Source organism: Numida meleagris, chromosome 11 (genome assembly GCF_002078875.1).
Source record: "Numida meleagris isolate 19003 breed g44 Domestic line chromosome 11, NumMel1.0, whole genome shotgun sequence".
Lineage (NCBI taxonomy): Eukaryota > Metazoa > Chordata > Aves > Galliformes > Numididae > Numida > Numida meleagris.
Window position 1 is genome coordinate 15,591,273 of NC_034419.1, and position 13,536 is coordinate 15,604,808.

At 46.1% G+C, this 13,536-nt stretch overlaps 2 protein-coding genes across 2 annotated transcripts in view; one reads left to right on the forward strand and one right to left on the reverse strand.

Moving 5' to 3' along the window:
• LOC110404900 (2-epi-5-epi-valiolone synthase-like) lies at positions 653-5,730 on the reverse strand. Its single transcript, XM_021409674.1, has 5 exons — positions 5,561-5,730; positions 3,549-4,182; positions 2,420-2,653; positions 1,521-1,773; positions 653-753 (listed from the first exon to the last, which is right to left on the reverse strand). Exons 1-5 carry the CDS (start codon positions 5,728-5,730, stop codon positions 653-655), a joined length of 1,392 nt encoding a protein of 463 aa, XP_021265349.1.
• Positions 7,616-13,536, forward strand: part of LOC110404901 — a 30,387-nt gene continuing 24,466 nt past the window's right edge. The window contains exons 1-3 of the mRNA XM_021409675.1: positions 7,616-7,853; positions 11,271-11,430; positions 13,093-13,184. Coding sequence (XP_021265350.1) covers positions 7,838-7,853; positions 11,271-11,430; positions 13,093-13,184 — 268 coding nt within the window. The 5' untranslated portion in view covers positions 7,616-7,837. The remainder of the gene's footprint in view (positions 7,854-11,270; positions 11,431-13,092; positions 13,185-13,536) is intronic.

Sequence of the window (13,536 nt, forward strand, 5' to 3'; positions counted from 1 at the left end):
TACGTTTTCCACAGACATGGCAACTGAGGCTGCTTGGAGGTGACAAACTTGCTGGGTGTCCCCTGACTTCTCTTGGCTGCCCCAGCTGACCCTTCCCACCTGCAATGGGGAAAGCCCATTGCTGTTTCTGGTTTTTGCAATTTTGAATGTGCCAAGAAAACGAAAAGAATTCAGGAATTCAGAATGCCAAAAACAGTGAGGGATGTACCCCACTCTTGTATAGCTTTTTTGATGACTTCAAGATACTCTGCTTCTTTTCTGTGGTCTAACAGCCAGCTACGCCTATTGACTGAGTGGCCCAATGGGCAGCAGTGGGACAGTGCTGGGCAAGGTCATGGATTAACCAATGAGAGGAACAACTCCCACTTCCCACTGAAGGAGACACGAAGCTGCTAAGAACTACAGTAGGGCATTGTTTCAGTTGTGAGTGATCGCTTTGTGAGCACAACACAACTCTAGTGAGTTCCCTTCCAACTACAGTGATCACAATAGGCAAACTAGGCCACTGTCCTTGCTCCAGGCAGCTCGTAGACTTTCATAATTCTGCAGGTGCTGCTGTATTCATTCTGTTTTAACTTCAGCCCTGCCCACCCACCCACAATGTCGAGCAGCTCTGGGAGCAGGCAGGATGCTGGGCCCAGCCTTGTGGCACTCACAGGGCAGCTGTTCCCTCTTCCAGCAACGTCCTGCAGTCCTTCACCCACAGCTTGTAGGCACATTTCAGCGTCTCCTCACTGATGTCATTGAATATCTCTGTAAAACAAGGCTCAGAGTTAGCTGGGTGTCCAGGGAAGCTTCTCCTGCTCGTACATGATAATTCAGTAGGAGAAGAGCAGCTCCTCTGAGCAGTTTCTAAGAGCTTGGTTTCTTGTGAGTGTGTAGAAGCTGAGCTTGGTGGAAATAGTCTGGGTATGGATGAAAGATTGCAGCCTGGTCCTATGCATTGCTTCTGCATTAAGGTTTTTTAATGTCTTATAGGTAAGAATATCTCACCTGAGATGCTGAACAGGTATTTTGCTTTCCAGTATTAGTTCTAGACACACAAAATTTCTTTTGCCAAGTACAATTTAACAACTATCTTCAAGTGTCATGAAAGATCGTTTTCCTCATGTGACACTGATGGTTTGTCCATCCTGGCACTGTGTTTAGACTGTTGGTTTGCAAAGTGAACTGGTCAGTCACCACCCAACTCCTGGTTCCGCACCCAAACCCTATGGCTGGGAGTGGTGTCCCCATGCTCCCTGAGCTCCGGCAGCTCGGGGCTGCGCCCACTGCCCTAGGCAGCCTGTTCCATGCCCACCTTTCCCTAACACACAACCAGAGAGCAGAGATCAGCGCCTGCCCTTGTGAGGGAGCAGTAGGCCACCACGATGCCCCCACTCAGATGCGATCCACTGGGTCTCGGTCCATTCTGGGGACTCGAGCAGGAGGGCTCTGCCTCCCAGCAGGATGGCTGAGATGCTAAGGTAGCACCACGAACACCGCCACTGCACTCTTTGGCACATCCCCGTGCTTTGTACCTGCCATGCCGAGGCCGGTGGGCAGTGGCATGCGGGGCTGCCCCCCGCCGTGCCGCAGGCGCTCCCTCAGCGCTGCCTGGATGAGGGCCCAGCTGCAGGCACCGTGCCACACCGGCAGCTCCAGGCCCCGCATGCACTGGATGATCTGCTCCTTCTCGTCCACCGTGATCAGCCCCTGCACATGGGCCACGTACGTCATGAACGCCATGTCAATGGTCACAGCTTCTCCGTGCATCAGCGATGGCAAAACCCTCTGAAATGGAGCAAAGGGCGGGTGGGAGAAAAGGGTTGGGTTGCCAAATAGGAAATAAGTAGCTATTTGTATAAGGTACTCATGAACATTAACACTCAGCGCCGAGCTGTTGTAGCGTGCGTATGCTGGGGGTTAGTGTCTTAGTGATGATTTATGGTTTGCAGAGGACGGTCTCTTTTACATGTGATTAATGCCATGTTAAATCTCCCACAGGGATCCAAGATCCAATTCTCCTCCCGTTCAAATAACTGATGAAGTGCGCAATAGGATGGAGAGAAGAGCTCTGAATTTTGCATAAGGTCTGGTTCTCCCCACTCATTTCTCATTGGCAATCTCCCCCCAGCAATATGGGCTGCGGTCTCCATGCCTTTGCACTCTTACAGTTAGTGCTGGTGGTTTCTAATGGCTCCACTGAAATCTGGTCACCTCTGTGCCTTGGTAAATGCCTGGCAAGAAAGCAATAGCAACTTCCTGAATAGGAAACACAGCTGGGCTGTGGGGGAAACAGGGCAGCAAAAGGCATCCCCTGAGCTAACAGCACCAGGCTGGGTGCACTGGGTGCTCCACAGTTGTTTGTTCAATTATTGTGTTTGACTTTTTTTTTTTTTTTAAAATGAGGTATTATGGCATGAAGCCTGTCACTCACCATTTCCAGTTCTGGGCTTATGAGGTGACCAAAATCCACCAGTCTGTCCAGGTCATCCTCCCAGAGGTTGGGAGCCAGCTCCTCCAGCATGGTTTCGATGGCAATCCTGGTGGTCTGCAGTGCAGCATCCCCACGGTTGGCACAGCCATTGTAAGACTGGAACTTGGTGTCCAGCAGATATTTCCCATGGCTCTTGAGCAGGTCAAACAGCCCTTTGTGCTTCATGAGTGCCATCTAGATTAAAGAACAGAAGAGATAATCATAAATAACTACGTGATTCTTGTACGTGCTGATGACAAAAGTATTTCAATGGAGTGAAGTACAATTGTGCTATATATTACCAAAGGAATACCTGGGCACTTGCTACAAGGACAAATTCTACTCTCTGGGGAAGAGAAGTTGGGAAAGTACTGCAGTGTACAGAATACGAGGGTTCAGAAAGGATTTTTTTCTCCCTTTCTGACTGACATTATAGCCCTCCTGCATTGGGAACTGGGTTTTCCAGTGCCTGCCAAAAACTTCCAGATATCCAGGGGAGTTCCCACCGTGCAAACACTGAAAAATGCTGCTGATGAGCTCTTATTTTAATACACTTGAACAGCTTGAACTCTGCTTTATCAAAAGTTTTCCAAGCTCTTCAGGCATAAAACCATTTACTGTGCACTTCCCAGGTAATTTTAGAAGTAGAATTTGTCTCGCAGGAGATTGATTGACCCCACTCAACATACCCTTGGAGGTAGGTGCGAATGATCTTGCAGATTAATAATCCCTGGTATAATGAGCCTCAAATTGTCTGCAAGCAGTTCATTTAAATGTGCTATGTATCAGTTTCTTTCTTCCCTCATTGTGCCTTGTGTCTATGTCTGGCCTTGAGTTTTGGAGTTTGTTTACGCTGCATATAAGGGACGTTCTAGCAAATTTAGTGGTTGTAACTATATAGATATATATACCTATATAGATATATCTATATATGCTATATAGATACATATATACAGAGAGTTACAAGTACTATTACAGCCTTGGTGGCCCACCTTAAGAGTCCATGAGGCTGCCTGAATAATACTGTAGATGCTGATAAATATCTTAGCCGTATTTCAGGTTTAAAAGCTGCAGTTGCAGGAGTTCATACCTTTAAGATTTCCCCAAGGCCATTGGAGATGTGTCGCCGAGGAATGCTCTGAATGAAGGATCTATCCAGGAAACTAGCTACTGGGGGGGTGTAGCCCCCAAGCTTGTTCTTGCACTGGAGGAAATTCACTCCGTTCTTTGCTCCCACGCTGGCATCAACGTAGGAGAGGAGGGTGGTTGGGACGCGGATGTATGGGGTGCGTCTTCTATAGAGAGAAGCAGCAAGCCCCACAATGTCCAGGCAAACACCTCCTCCGATGGCAATGATGGGCTCTGTTCTTCTGTCGATGCTGAAGTTCTGGACTTCTTGCAGGATGTTCAAGACCAGGTCCATGGATTTTGTTTCTTCGGTGGTAGGCAGAGCGAGGATTTTGTACTGCACGTTGTTCTCTTCAAAGTAACGCCGGACTTTGGAGCCATAAAGCTCATCCACAACTTCATCTATGACGATAAAGCGTCTCAGCCTCCTTTTGCCACTAGTGGTTAGCTCGAGTTGCTGGGTGTCAGTGGTGTGACCCCAGAGAAGAGTAGTGTTAGAGGGATCCAGGATGTTGTGTGTTTCTACCACTTTGTAGCAGAAATAGATGGGAGCTTCGATTGTCCAGGAAATCCCACCTTCAGAGACACATTCACCTCTGGTAAGGATGAGAAAACATAGCTTGCAATCATTATATTCCTCTTTTGTACTCTGCATGTCTGAACTAGTTTAAGGAGGTAGCCAACACGTGGCATCTCTGCTTGTGCACTGCAGAAGTGTGGGGCTGCAAGATGGATAAACCCCATCACGTCTTAGTGAAAGGTCAGATGGATGAAATTCCATGTGACAGTGACAAAACAGAACCAGAAGGGCTGAAGAAACAATTCATTTCCCTTCCAGTTCTCGTTTGTCAACAAAACAGCAGAAAACCGCAGACCAATAATTTCAGCTTCCCAGAAGGGAAGGGAGAAGTAATTTTTTATGTTTTTCAAAGATTTTATCAATGAAACCTCCTCCTCCTGGTAGATTTTGGTGGTAAGAGTTGACTTATTCCTATCTACCTTCACGCACCCGCACACAGGCCTACATAGAAAGCAGTATCTCTACCATATATTGGTAAGACCGGATCACTGTTTCTCAAAGCAAATATGATAGAAATAGGAAGTGCTCCCAGACAGGGAAAGAAAGTGACTTGAGAGTTGGGAAAGATTTATGTACTGAAGTTTTTAGGGATAAATAAAAGCTTCTGAAGTTAGCAGGTATGTCTATCTAAAGCAGCAAAGAGCACAGCCCTGCTTGTCTATCTGTCACTTCTGCTGTTGGGAAGGGTAGAAGAAGAACAGGAGGCTTTTTCAGTTTGTTGTGAAATAAGAAAGGAAATAATAATAGCAGGAAAGGACAAAATGAAACGGCGAAGTATATTTTATGTGACTCTTCATCTGCAGCTGGATAAAAATTGAAAGTTTCTGTGAAACTTCAGTTTGTTTTCTGAATGAATGGGTGGCTCATTGGATAATCAGGTTTCCCTACATGCCTGATTTCTTTCCACGTGCCTGAGTTTCCTCTTGCAGGTCTCAGGTGCACTTCTCTGCTTTCTTTGACACCAAACTGCCTCTGAATCTGGCCCTAACTTTAAGTATTAAAGAAAAGCAGAGTAGATTTATACCTTTCAAAAATTCTTCTGGCCTTTTAAAATACAGTATTACTCAAAGTATTATTATGCACATTTTAATGCACAAACATATGTCTTCAATTTGTAATTTTGCTGCATATGCATTCATCTCTGGCACGTGACCCTGAAGAGACATGACCATTTTGGATGTTAATTGGTGGAACTGGCTTTGGATGGTACAACCAACACCCATCACAGCCCCTCAGCTGTGTGAAAACAGCAGAGAATTGGAGCTGAACATCCCCTTGCTGAAGGATAGCTCAGCTGAGATGCATCCCACTAGGGATACAGCACACTTTGCACAGCCAGAGCCGAACAGCCCTATCACCAATGTGCTGGGAGCAATGTGAGCTCCTATACTTACATTTTTGCTTCGGAAAGGATTATCTTGTCCTCGAGATTGGAAAGGGCTTCTCCTTTCTTGACCCGGAACCATGTGCTCTTGACTCGCACCAGCTGGAAGTCGGTCTGCTGAGGCTCCTCGGGCACTGTGGCCACAGCCATCGGCGCAAAACCCTCTTCTGACACCGGCATGTTTCTAGGAAAGTCAAACCTCAGCTAGGAGATCTCATGTAGCTGGGTGCCTTTGAGGTGCTTTTTAAAGTCTCCTGGTGACAAGATGTTGGAAGGGGAGGTGGCACGGAGCGCAATTACAAAATGAAGATTATCTAATCTGAGATGTGAGTTAGGAGTGTTAGGAGCATCTGAAGACACGTGCAGGCACCAGGATGGGGTTGTATAATCAGCTAGTTTTATAATGCCTAAGAAGTACAATGGCAGTGCATGGATTAATATCTAACGTGATGCCCTACAGCTAATGTGATGTTATGAAAACAAATTCTGTGATCCTCAGTGCTGCTGAGGAACTTCCTTTTTTTGTGATAAGACTCCGGGGCTCTGACCTGCTCTTACGAGAGGGAGATGGGAGCAGGAGCATGGGGATGGGTTTCAGTGCTGGCTGCTTTGAGCTCACATTCCCAGCTTTGCATTCAGCAATAAAAAGAGTTTTTTTGTTGATTTCAGATATAACTGTAGGTTCCAAAAAGCAATCAGAGGCCATTTGACCCCTGAAGGCTGCTCAGGGGATGAGCGAAGTTTTGATTCATTTGCCCTGGGACTCTGACACACTGAAGATTCCCTACAAAGGGAAAAATTAGCAGTGTGGTCTGGGTGACAGAACCTTCTCCTGACCTGCTGGGCTCCTAGGCTGCCAATTTCACCCAGCTGTGTTAAGAGGATGCCAGATCTCCTCCTAAGCTCTTGGGGGAGAGCCTACTGCCCCAACCCAAAGGCACAGCAGTGCTGTGGGGTGGGCTCCAGGGGATGGGTCCCTGGCGTGGTTTCACCAGCAGGACCTGGAGGTACAGACTCATCTTTGCCTTCTGCTCGGCTATTTGTTTGAAAGCCATCCTCTGAAAGCAGAAACAAAAACCAGGAAAACTGAAAACAGGTGTAAAAGCAGAGGCTGAAAATTATTGTTCTTCAAGAGCCTGCTGAGCAAGAGCTAGGTCTCGTTGCTTTGAAGGCTTAATTGCAGCCAAACTCATTGAGGAACCTAGATTTATGTCAAATTTCATTTTGGGAAAGAGCTGCAAGAACAAACTCCCCTAAAGCCCTGTACTCCTGCTCCGGGGAGGGCGTGACACCTAACATGGAGCTCTCTCTGCTGGCTCCATCTGCAGATGGCAAAGCACTTCCCAGGGGGGATAAGCTGTTATCCCCATTTTACAGAAGAGGAGAATAGAGTCCATCAGAAGAGAAGCACCACGCTCAAAGTCACCTCCAAAGCTAGTGGAGGGAGGAACAGGTGGTGTGTTAAAGCTCTTAGCCTGTTTATCAAATACTCATCTGAAATTTTAACTCCCAATCCAAACACAATTTGCATCTCTTTCTACAGGGGTTGCAGGTTTAATGCAGTTTGTTGTTTACTAAATTATAAACTGGAATAATCTTAGGCATGCAAGGAGATCTGCCCTCTATGTCTTGTTTATTTGTTTTGATTAATAGCAATCTACTGAGTGTTGGAACTTCTTTTATTTGCTTTTCTTTTACTCTTTTGTCCTAAGCATTCATTTATTTTCCATTTATATTTTCTTAATCTATTTAGGGGGCATCCAAATGACTTGTATTTCATTTCAGAAGGTGACAAACATATTTTCCAATGCCCATCTATTTGTCACGGCCAAAGGTCACCACCCCAGCTGCAGCAGCTTTGCTCGTAGCATGGACTCGAATGTGGGTCCAGATTCTCCCAGGCAGGAGATGCAGTGGGTGCTTTCTGGAGTAACCTCCTCTATGGACCACTTGTAAATAAGCTGGGGTTCAAAGTCCTGGGGCATCTGCAGCTCCACACCTGATGGCTTAGCTGGGACATGTCTGTGCTATGTAACCAGAAGGTTATGAAATTGCTGATTATCTCCTCGAGAACCAGCAGCTTCCCCAGGTCCGGATGTGAACACTGCTGTTACGTAAAGCACAGGCACTGAAAGTTGCCTTTTTTTCCCCTTCTCCAGTGTCAGACGCTGTTGGATCTCACTGCTTGCCGGGGGCAGCCCAACTTGGGGCAGTTCTGCATTGCAGCAAGCAGCTCGACCACTCACCAGGAACCTCAGGACTGCCACGTTGAGGGACAAGAAGCAACATGCAGCATCCTGCAGGTAACCTCCCTGCTCAGGGCTTGCAGCCCTCCGTGCATGCTTTAGGCTTTAGCTGCTTGAAAGTTTGCAGACTGGTGACTAAGATGGTCCACGGGCGCTCTGATTTCTCCAGCAGAGAGCAAGGAAAGATTTTCACCTAATAGGCAATATTGGCATGAGTGCCACATGTCGGCCAGGGCGACAGTTGGTCTGGGCGAACAAAAGGGTTTTGGTGTCTTGAACGAGAAGAAGGGCTCAGGGGTCAGGGTAGGTTCCTCCAGGAGAGGAGGTGTGCCAGGAGAGAACACCAGAAAGTGCAGAATGGGATGTGCCAGGAGGTGGCACCATGGGATGTGGCTCCCAGGCTGTCTCCCAGGCTCTGTGGCTTGGCACAAAGGAATAGAGAAGGGCATGTAGAGGGACAAGCATCTGGGGCTGAACTGAGGAGGAGGGTCTGTGTGAACCTGAAGTGGGGGGAGAAGGGTAGTCCTGAGAGGAAGGAATGGGCAAATGGGAGAATGGCAAATGGGAGAGTAGGCATTGCAGTGCAAAGAGGAGCTCTGGCTGTAATTTTGGATGGATTGGGATGTTTGTTTTTTACCAGTGTTTTCTGCAGCCTTAGCCTTTGTGCTTGCTCTGGTAGCTGAGTATGCTGAGCATGGCACATGCAGTGAGATATTTGCTGCCTGTTTTGGCCATTTTCTAAAACCAACAACTGCTCATGGGAACTTGGGCTGCTCTGAACACAGACTTTGTTCTCTCACAGCCAGATCTGAAGCCCATTGAAGCTGTCAAAGGGCTCCCCTAGACTGCCTCAGGCTTTGGAGCTGGCTGTTAGCGTGTATGGCTTCCCACTGCCACACCGCATTCTTTGTTATGTACAAAAATAAAGGTATGCTTTGCATATCCTCTGCCAGCGACTCCTGAGAATCCCTACTATAGCACTCTTACTGTAGTCATGCACTAAGAGAAATTGGTGAGTGTTGCGATAAGCCTTATTGATGCCTGAGGTGCACTGGTAAATATGACAGCTGGAACTGCTTGAGAAGATCATATGAGGCTTCCAAGTCCAAGGTTTTATCAGATTTGCAGGTGTTCAGCGTCAGGCAGCTCCTACCAAAGGCACCTGAGGTGCTTGGTGCAGCTCCAGTGCTCTGCATGGCTGGGAGCAGAGCTCTTCCCGAGTCAATGCTGGGGCTGCACAATCAATGTGGAGACTAGAAGAATGGCTCCAGATGGGAAATACTCAGTCTCGCATCTCTGGATGCAGCATCTTTGCTTGGCTTTTATCAAATTCAGATTCTTTTTTGGCATGTTTGTTTCCACTCTGTGCCTTTTACTGGGCAGCCCCCTGCAAACAGTACAGCATCCTCCTCTCTCATGGCTGAGCTCCCCCCATCCAAGTAAACACCATCTAAACTCATGCTGGAAAGGTTTGATTTCACCTGCAGAGTAGAAGAGTTTTGTTGGTTTTCCCTATATTCATGAAAAAGTTGGTGCACAGTTAGGTTGGAAGGATGTCTGCGCATAGATAGAACCATGGAGAAGCAACCAGGAGATAGAATTTAGTGTTTATGATGGTCCAGCTGCTTTCCTAGGGCACTGCAAAACTATGCACTGAAACTGAAGGACTTTCCCTGGAGTTACACAGGAAAAAAGCAGTTGCATAAATTTTCCTTCACCTTATTGCTCAGAGCCCTTCACACAGCAGCCCCAGACTCGGCTCCAACTTGTCAGGCCCTTGCATAAATGAAGGCAATTCTGACCTCTGCTGTTGGCCCTAAGCATCACCAGGACTGTAAAAAATAAATAAAAAATGCAGCACTTCCTGATGAGATTGTATAATCCTTGGTGTGGAGTTGATTTTGGCATGTACCACGTGCTGCCGCTGTCTGGGAGCGCTTCGTGATGCTTGCAGCTGGTGTTATAACACAGGTTACAAAACAGCTGGAGGTAAATCTTTTCCCCCTCCCTGAGCGACAGGGCATCCTTGTCTGTTACTCACCCAGGAATGAAACACGTTGATTGCTGAAGTATGACATGGGTTATAAACACGTGTTTTTTCCGCTAAATTAGCAGAAAGCCTCGGAGTGCTTGGCAGGGAGATGATGGAGGAGGCAGCTCCTGACACCCAGCATCTTACAGACACGTGGCAGGAGCCCAGAGATGGTGAAAATGTTACAGACAGACATTGCGTTGTCACACAGCACATAGCTGGACTGGGGGGCCTGCTGAAGTCAACGAACTAGCAAGGTCTGAGAAAGGAGTGGTTACTTCTGTACTGACCATTAATTTAAAAAATGCTGAAAGAGGAGTGAGCTGCCCCTGATGGTGAGATATCAACATGAGCTGTAAATCAGGGGCTGCTCTATCTACCCAAAATCTGCCTTGTTTCTGTGTAAGGCTGGGCTGCTGCCAACAGCATGGTGCTGTACAGATGACCTCCAAGTCTGCTCCATTATGGCAATTCCCATGTAAACTGAACATGCGTTATTTATGTTCCTTGTCTGCTTTCCTATTGTTTGTAACTTGGATAATGAAAATGAGTGAAGTTGTCTCAGAAGACAGCATGGTTGTCATCTTAGTACCTACAGAAAGCTGAGATACTCTACTCTGAGAAGCAGACCTTTGGGAAGATTTAGACCTTTCCCCATTTCTAAAGACATGAAGTAGGAGGCACTCAGTGTGGTCACATCCTTAATGAGAAGACCTGACTATCCTCATGTCACTGGTTGAGAACATGGAGTTGCTCCATGTATCCACCTCAGATTTCTCCCTTGAAACCCTTAGACAGAGAAGGTATTTAAAAAACCTGTCATTCTTCTGTTCTGCTACCACTTGGCCAGAAGCTAACACCAGATCGTCATCAAGATGGTGACAGCAGTTAGGACATGAGTGAGACCCAATATTTGATGAGTACATCCAAGGTGGCATTTTGAGTAGATAAGAAAGAAATGGAGAAGAGAGAAGTCAGAGGTACGCATCATGGATGACTTCACAGCTGCTGGGCTGGTCCAGACCAGTCCTCCTGAGAAAACGTGTCCTTGACTGTGGCTATGGCCTGCATCACTTTTTCAGCAGCTTTTCTGCCACAGAGAATAAAATCCTGCCAGGGGCAATCTTCTCCACCCCGGGTGTGCTCACAGCTGCCTTGCCTTGTGTCTCAGACCTGCTCTCACTGGTGCTTTCATAACCCCGCACGTGCTCTGACACTTGAGGAGTGGGGGAATTTTTCAGAAGCATATCTCACTCTGTGGTGTCATAGCTCACCAGGAGCCAATGAGAAGCGAATTAGAAGCCTGTATTTTTTTCAGTTTGAAAAACTTTCCAAGACTGTTTCCATATTCATTCAAAAAACTGTATTTTATATGACTTTTGGTCTAAATGTCTGCCGATTTGAACAGTTGTCATTGTTCTTTCTTTTGTTTTCCATTTCAGAAACCCCAATGGGAAGCATTGCAGAGAACCTTCTTAAAGCCCAAGAAATAGCCCTCAAAGACTCTCGTGTACCTGAACAGCTCAAGAATTACTTACAGAAAGCTCTTGTTGTTGCCCTTGGACTGGACCCTTACCTGGATGCAATGGCAACTTCGAAGAGGTATGGATCCCCTTTTATAGCCTTGTGCTTTTCTTCTCTGATTGTTTGAAGTTTTAAGATTCTCTGTTTAAAATGTGCCAAAAATGTGGAGAGCAGAGGGAAGAAGAAGAACGAGGGTTGGCTGTGTCTGAATATATCGTGGTACTGGCATGGACATGTGTGTCTGAGTACACCCATGGCCTTGAGGAGAGGAGGTGAGAACAAAAAGTCTAGCTCTACATTTTGTGAGGTATTTTACCAGATTGCTGCTAACTATGGGAATGTCTGTACTGCACCATATTCTTGGAAAAATAAGCAAGCCAACCTCCAGAAAGGGCTTGCTGAAAATCCCAAGGAAACCCTGGAGTGAACTGATGCTGGGATAAATTAAAAAATGAAGAAAAACTGCATCAGGACCTCTGATCTACCCTATAATAACAGTCTTCATATGCAGCTTTTATCTCCAGTGCTCAACAAACACTAATTAATCTGCTAACTAAATAACTCTGCTAACTAAACTAATTAATTAAACTAATTTAAGGTATCATTAATTCAGAAGTCCAACTGAAACACTCATTATTCTTTTTTTTCTTCTTTTTTTTCCCAGTATATTACCCAGCCATGTGGGGCCCGCTAAACAATTCCCATTTATCAGTGTACATTTTGATATGTGGAAAAAGCCAGTTCTGTCTCAAATTGACAATGTGTAAACTGTTCCAGGCTGTGGATTATGGGAACACTGAGCGTTCATTCTGTTGCTGAAATAATAGCTGATAGTTGTTTGACTTACGCTTGCTGTATGATAATAGCTATACATTATCTTATTAAAGTTGTTAAAGCATTTGTGAGGGGCAGAAAAGAGGTTATATGAAATGTTCTACTCTTTAAGACTTGGATTATCTGAGTGTGGCTGACACGGGTTATGAATTCTTTCTCATTTTACTGGTGAGTGGTGGGAGGAGAAGAGGGAGGGATAAAAAAGCTGAAATGACTCTAAATTCTGGCCTGCAGAAGTATCACCAGCCATTTCTGGTGGTTGCTTTCTTCAGATACAGTGTAATCTAATCTGTCTTCAGGCTATGGAGTTCTTCCAGTCATCTGTTTATTTCCCTCTGCAATAGGCAGTATCTCACTTCATCCAGACTTCTCTCAGACTTGAGTTCTGTGAAATAGTGTCTGGAGGTGCCCTGCTCTCTCACCAGTTTGGGAGGAAAAGGTTTTTCTTCTCTCTTGCAGAAAACTTAAGATTCTACATCTCTTGCCCCATTCTGCAATTAAATCTTTTTTTCAACTGGAAAATGAACACAACACCAAACAAAAACTGGCCTTGGAAACTGGAGCAGTTTACTCTGAACATATACAGACAATAGGCATTTGCTTGGTACCAATGGGAAAGATTTGGGTTTGAACCCAATGCTCTTCTTGGAACATGTTCTTCCTTGGACTCACAGCCCCCTGTTCCCAACCCAACACAGAAAGGTCAGGAGCCGTGGGCAGGCTGCTTTTGCTTATTGCAAAGACAGGGTCCCCCAGGATTGTAATTCAGTGATATTTGTGATGCCTCTGTGCTCTTATGCAGAGGTACTTTTTCTTCCAGGAGTTTCCTCTTTTTTGCATTTATTCTCTGTGTGACATTTGGATTTTGGTTGCCAACATAACATTGAAATGTCCTTCTTTTTCCAGGAAAGTGTCACCTGCCCATGGCTCAGGGGATGCTGGAGGAGCCAAAGCCAGAGTTAAGCCACTCCGAGAGGACACTTCTGGCTGTTTGAATGGCAAGTTAATCAACAGAAATCATAAAATGGCACTCGATTGGTGTAAACAAACTTCCTCATATTCTAGCCTGTTTTGAGCGGGGATAGGATGAATGCCATGGAAACGCTCGGAAAATTTGGAAAATTTCTTAAAAAGAAAGAGAGGCTCTTCCTGCTGGTGCCAGTCTCCCTTTTGTATGAATTTTGTCCTTCCCCCACCTCATGCCTTTGTGCTCATTCATATATGCCATGCACACGCTCATGGGTGCTCTTTGTCCTCTCTACTTCATGATACTGTCCCCATCCCTTTCAGAGCAGCAAGGAGATGGTCATCCTCACTGCAGGAAGGGGGAAAGCATTGGTTTCGTTTCGG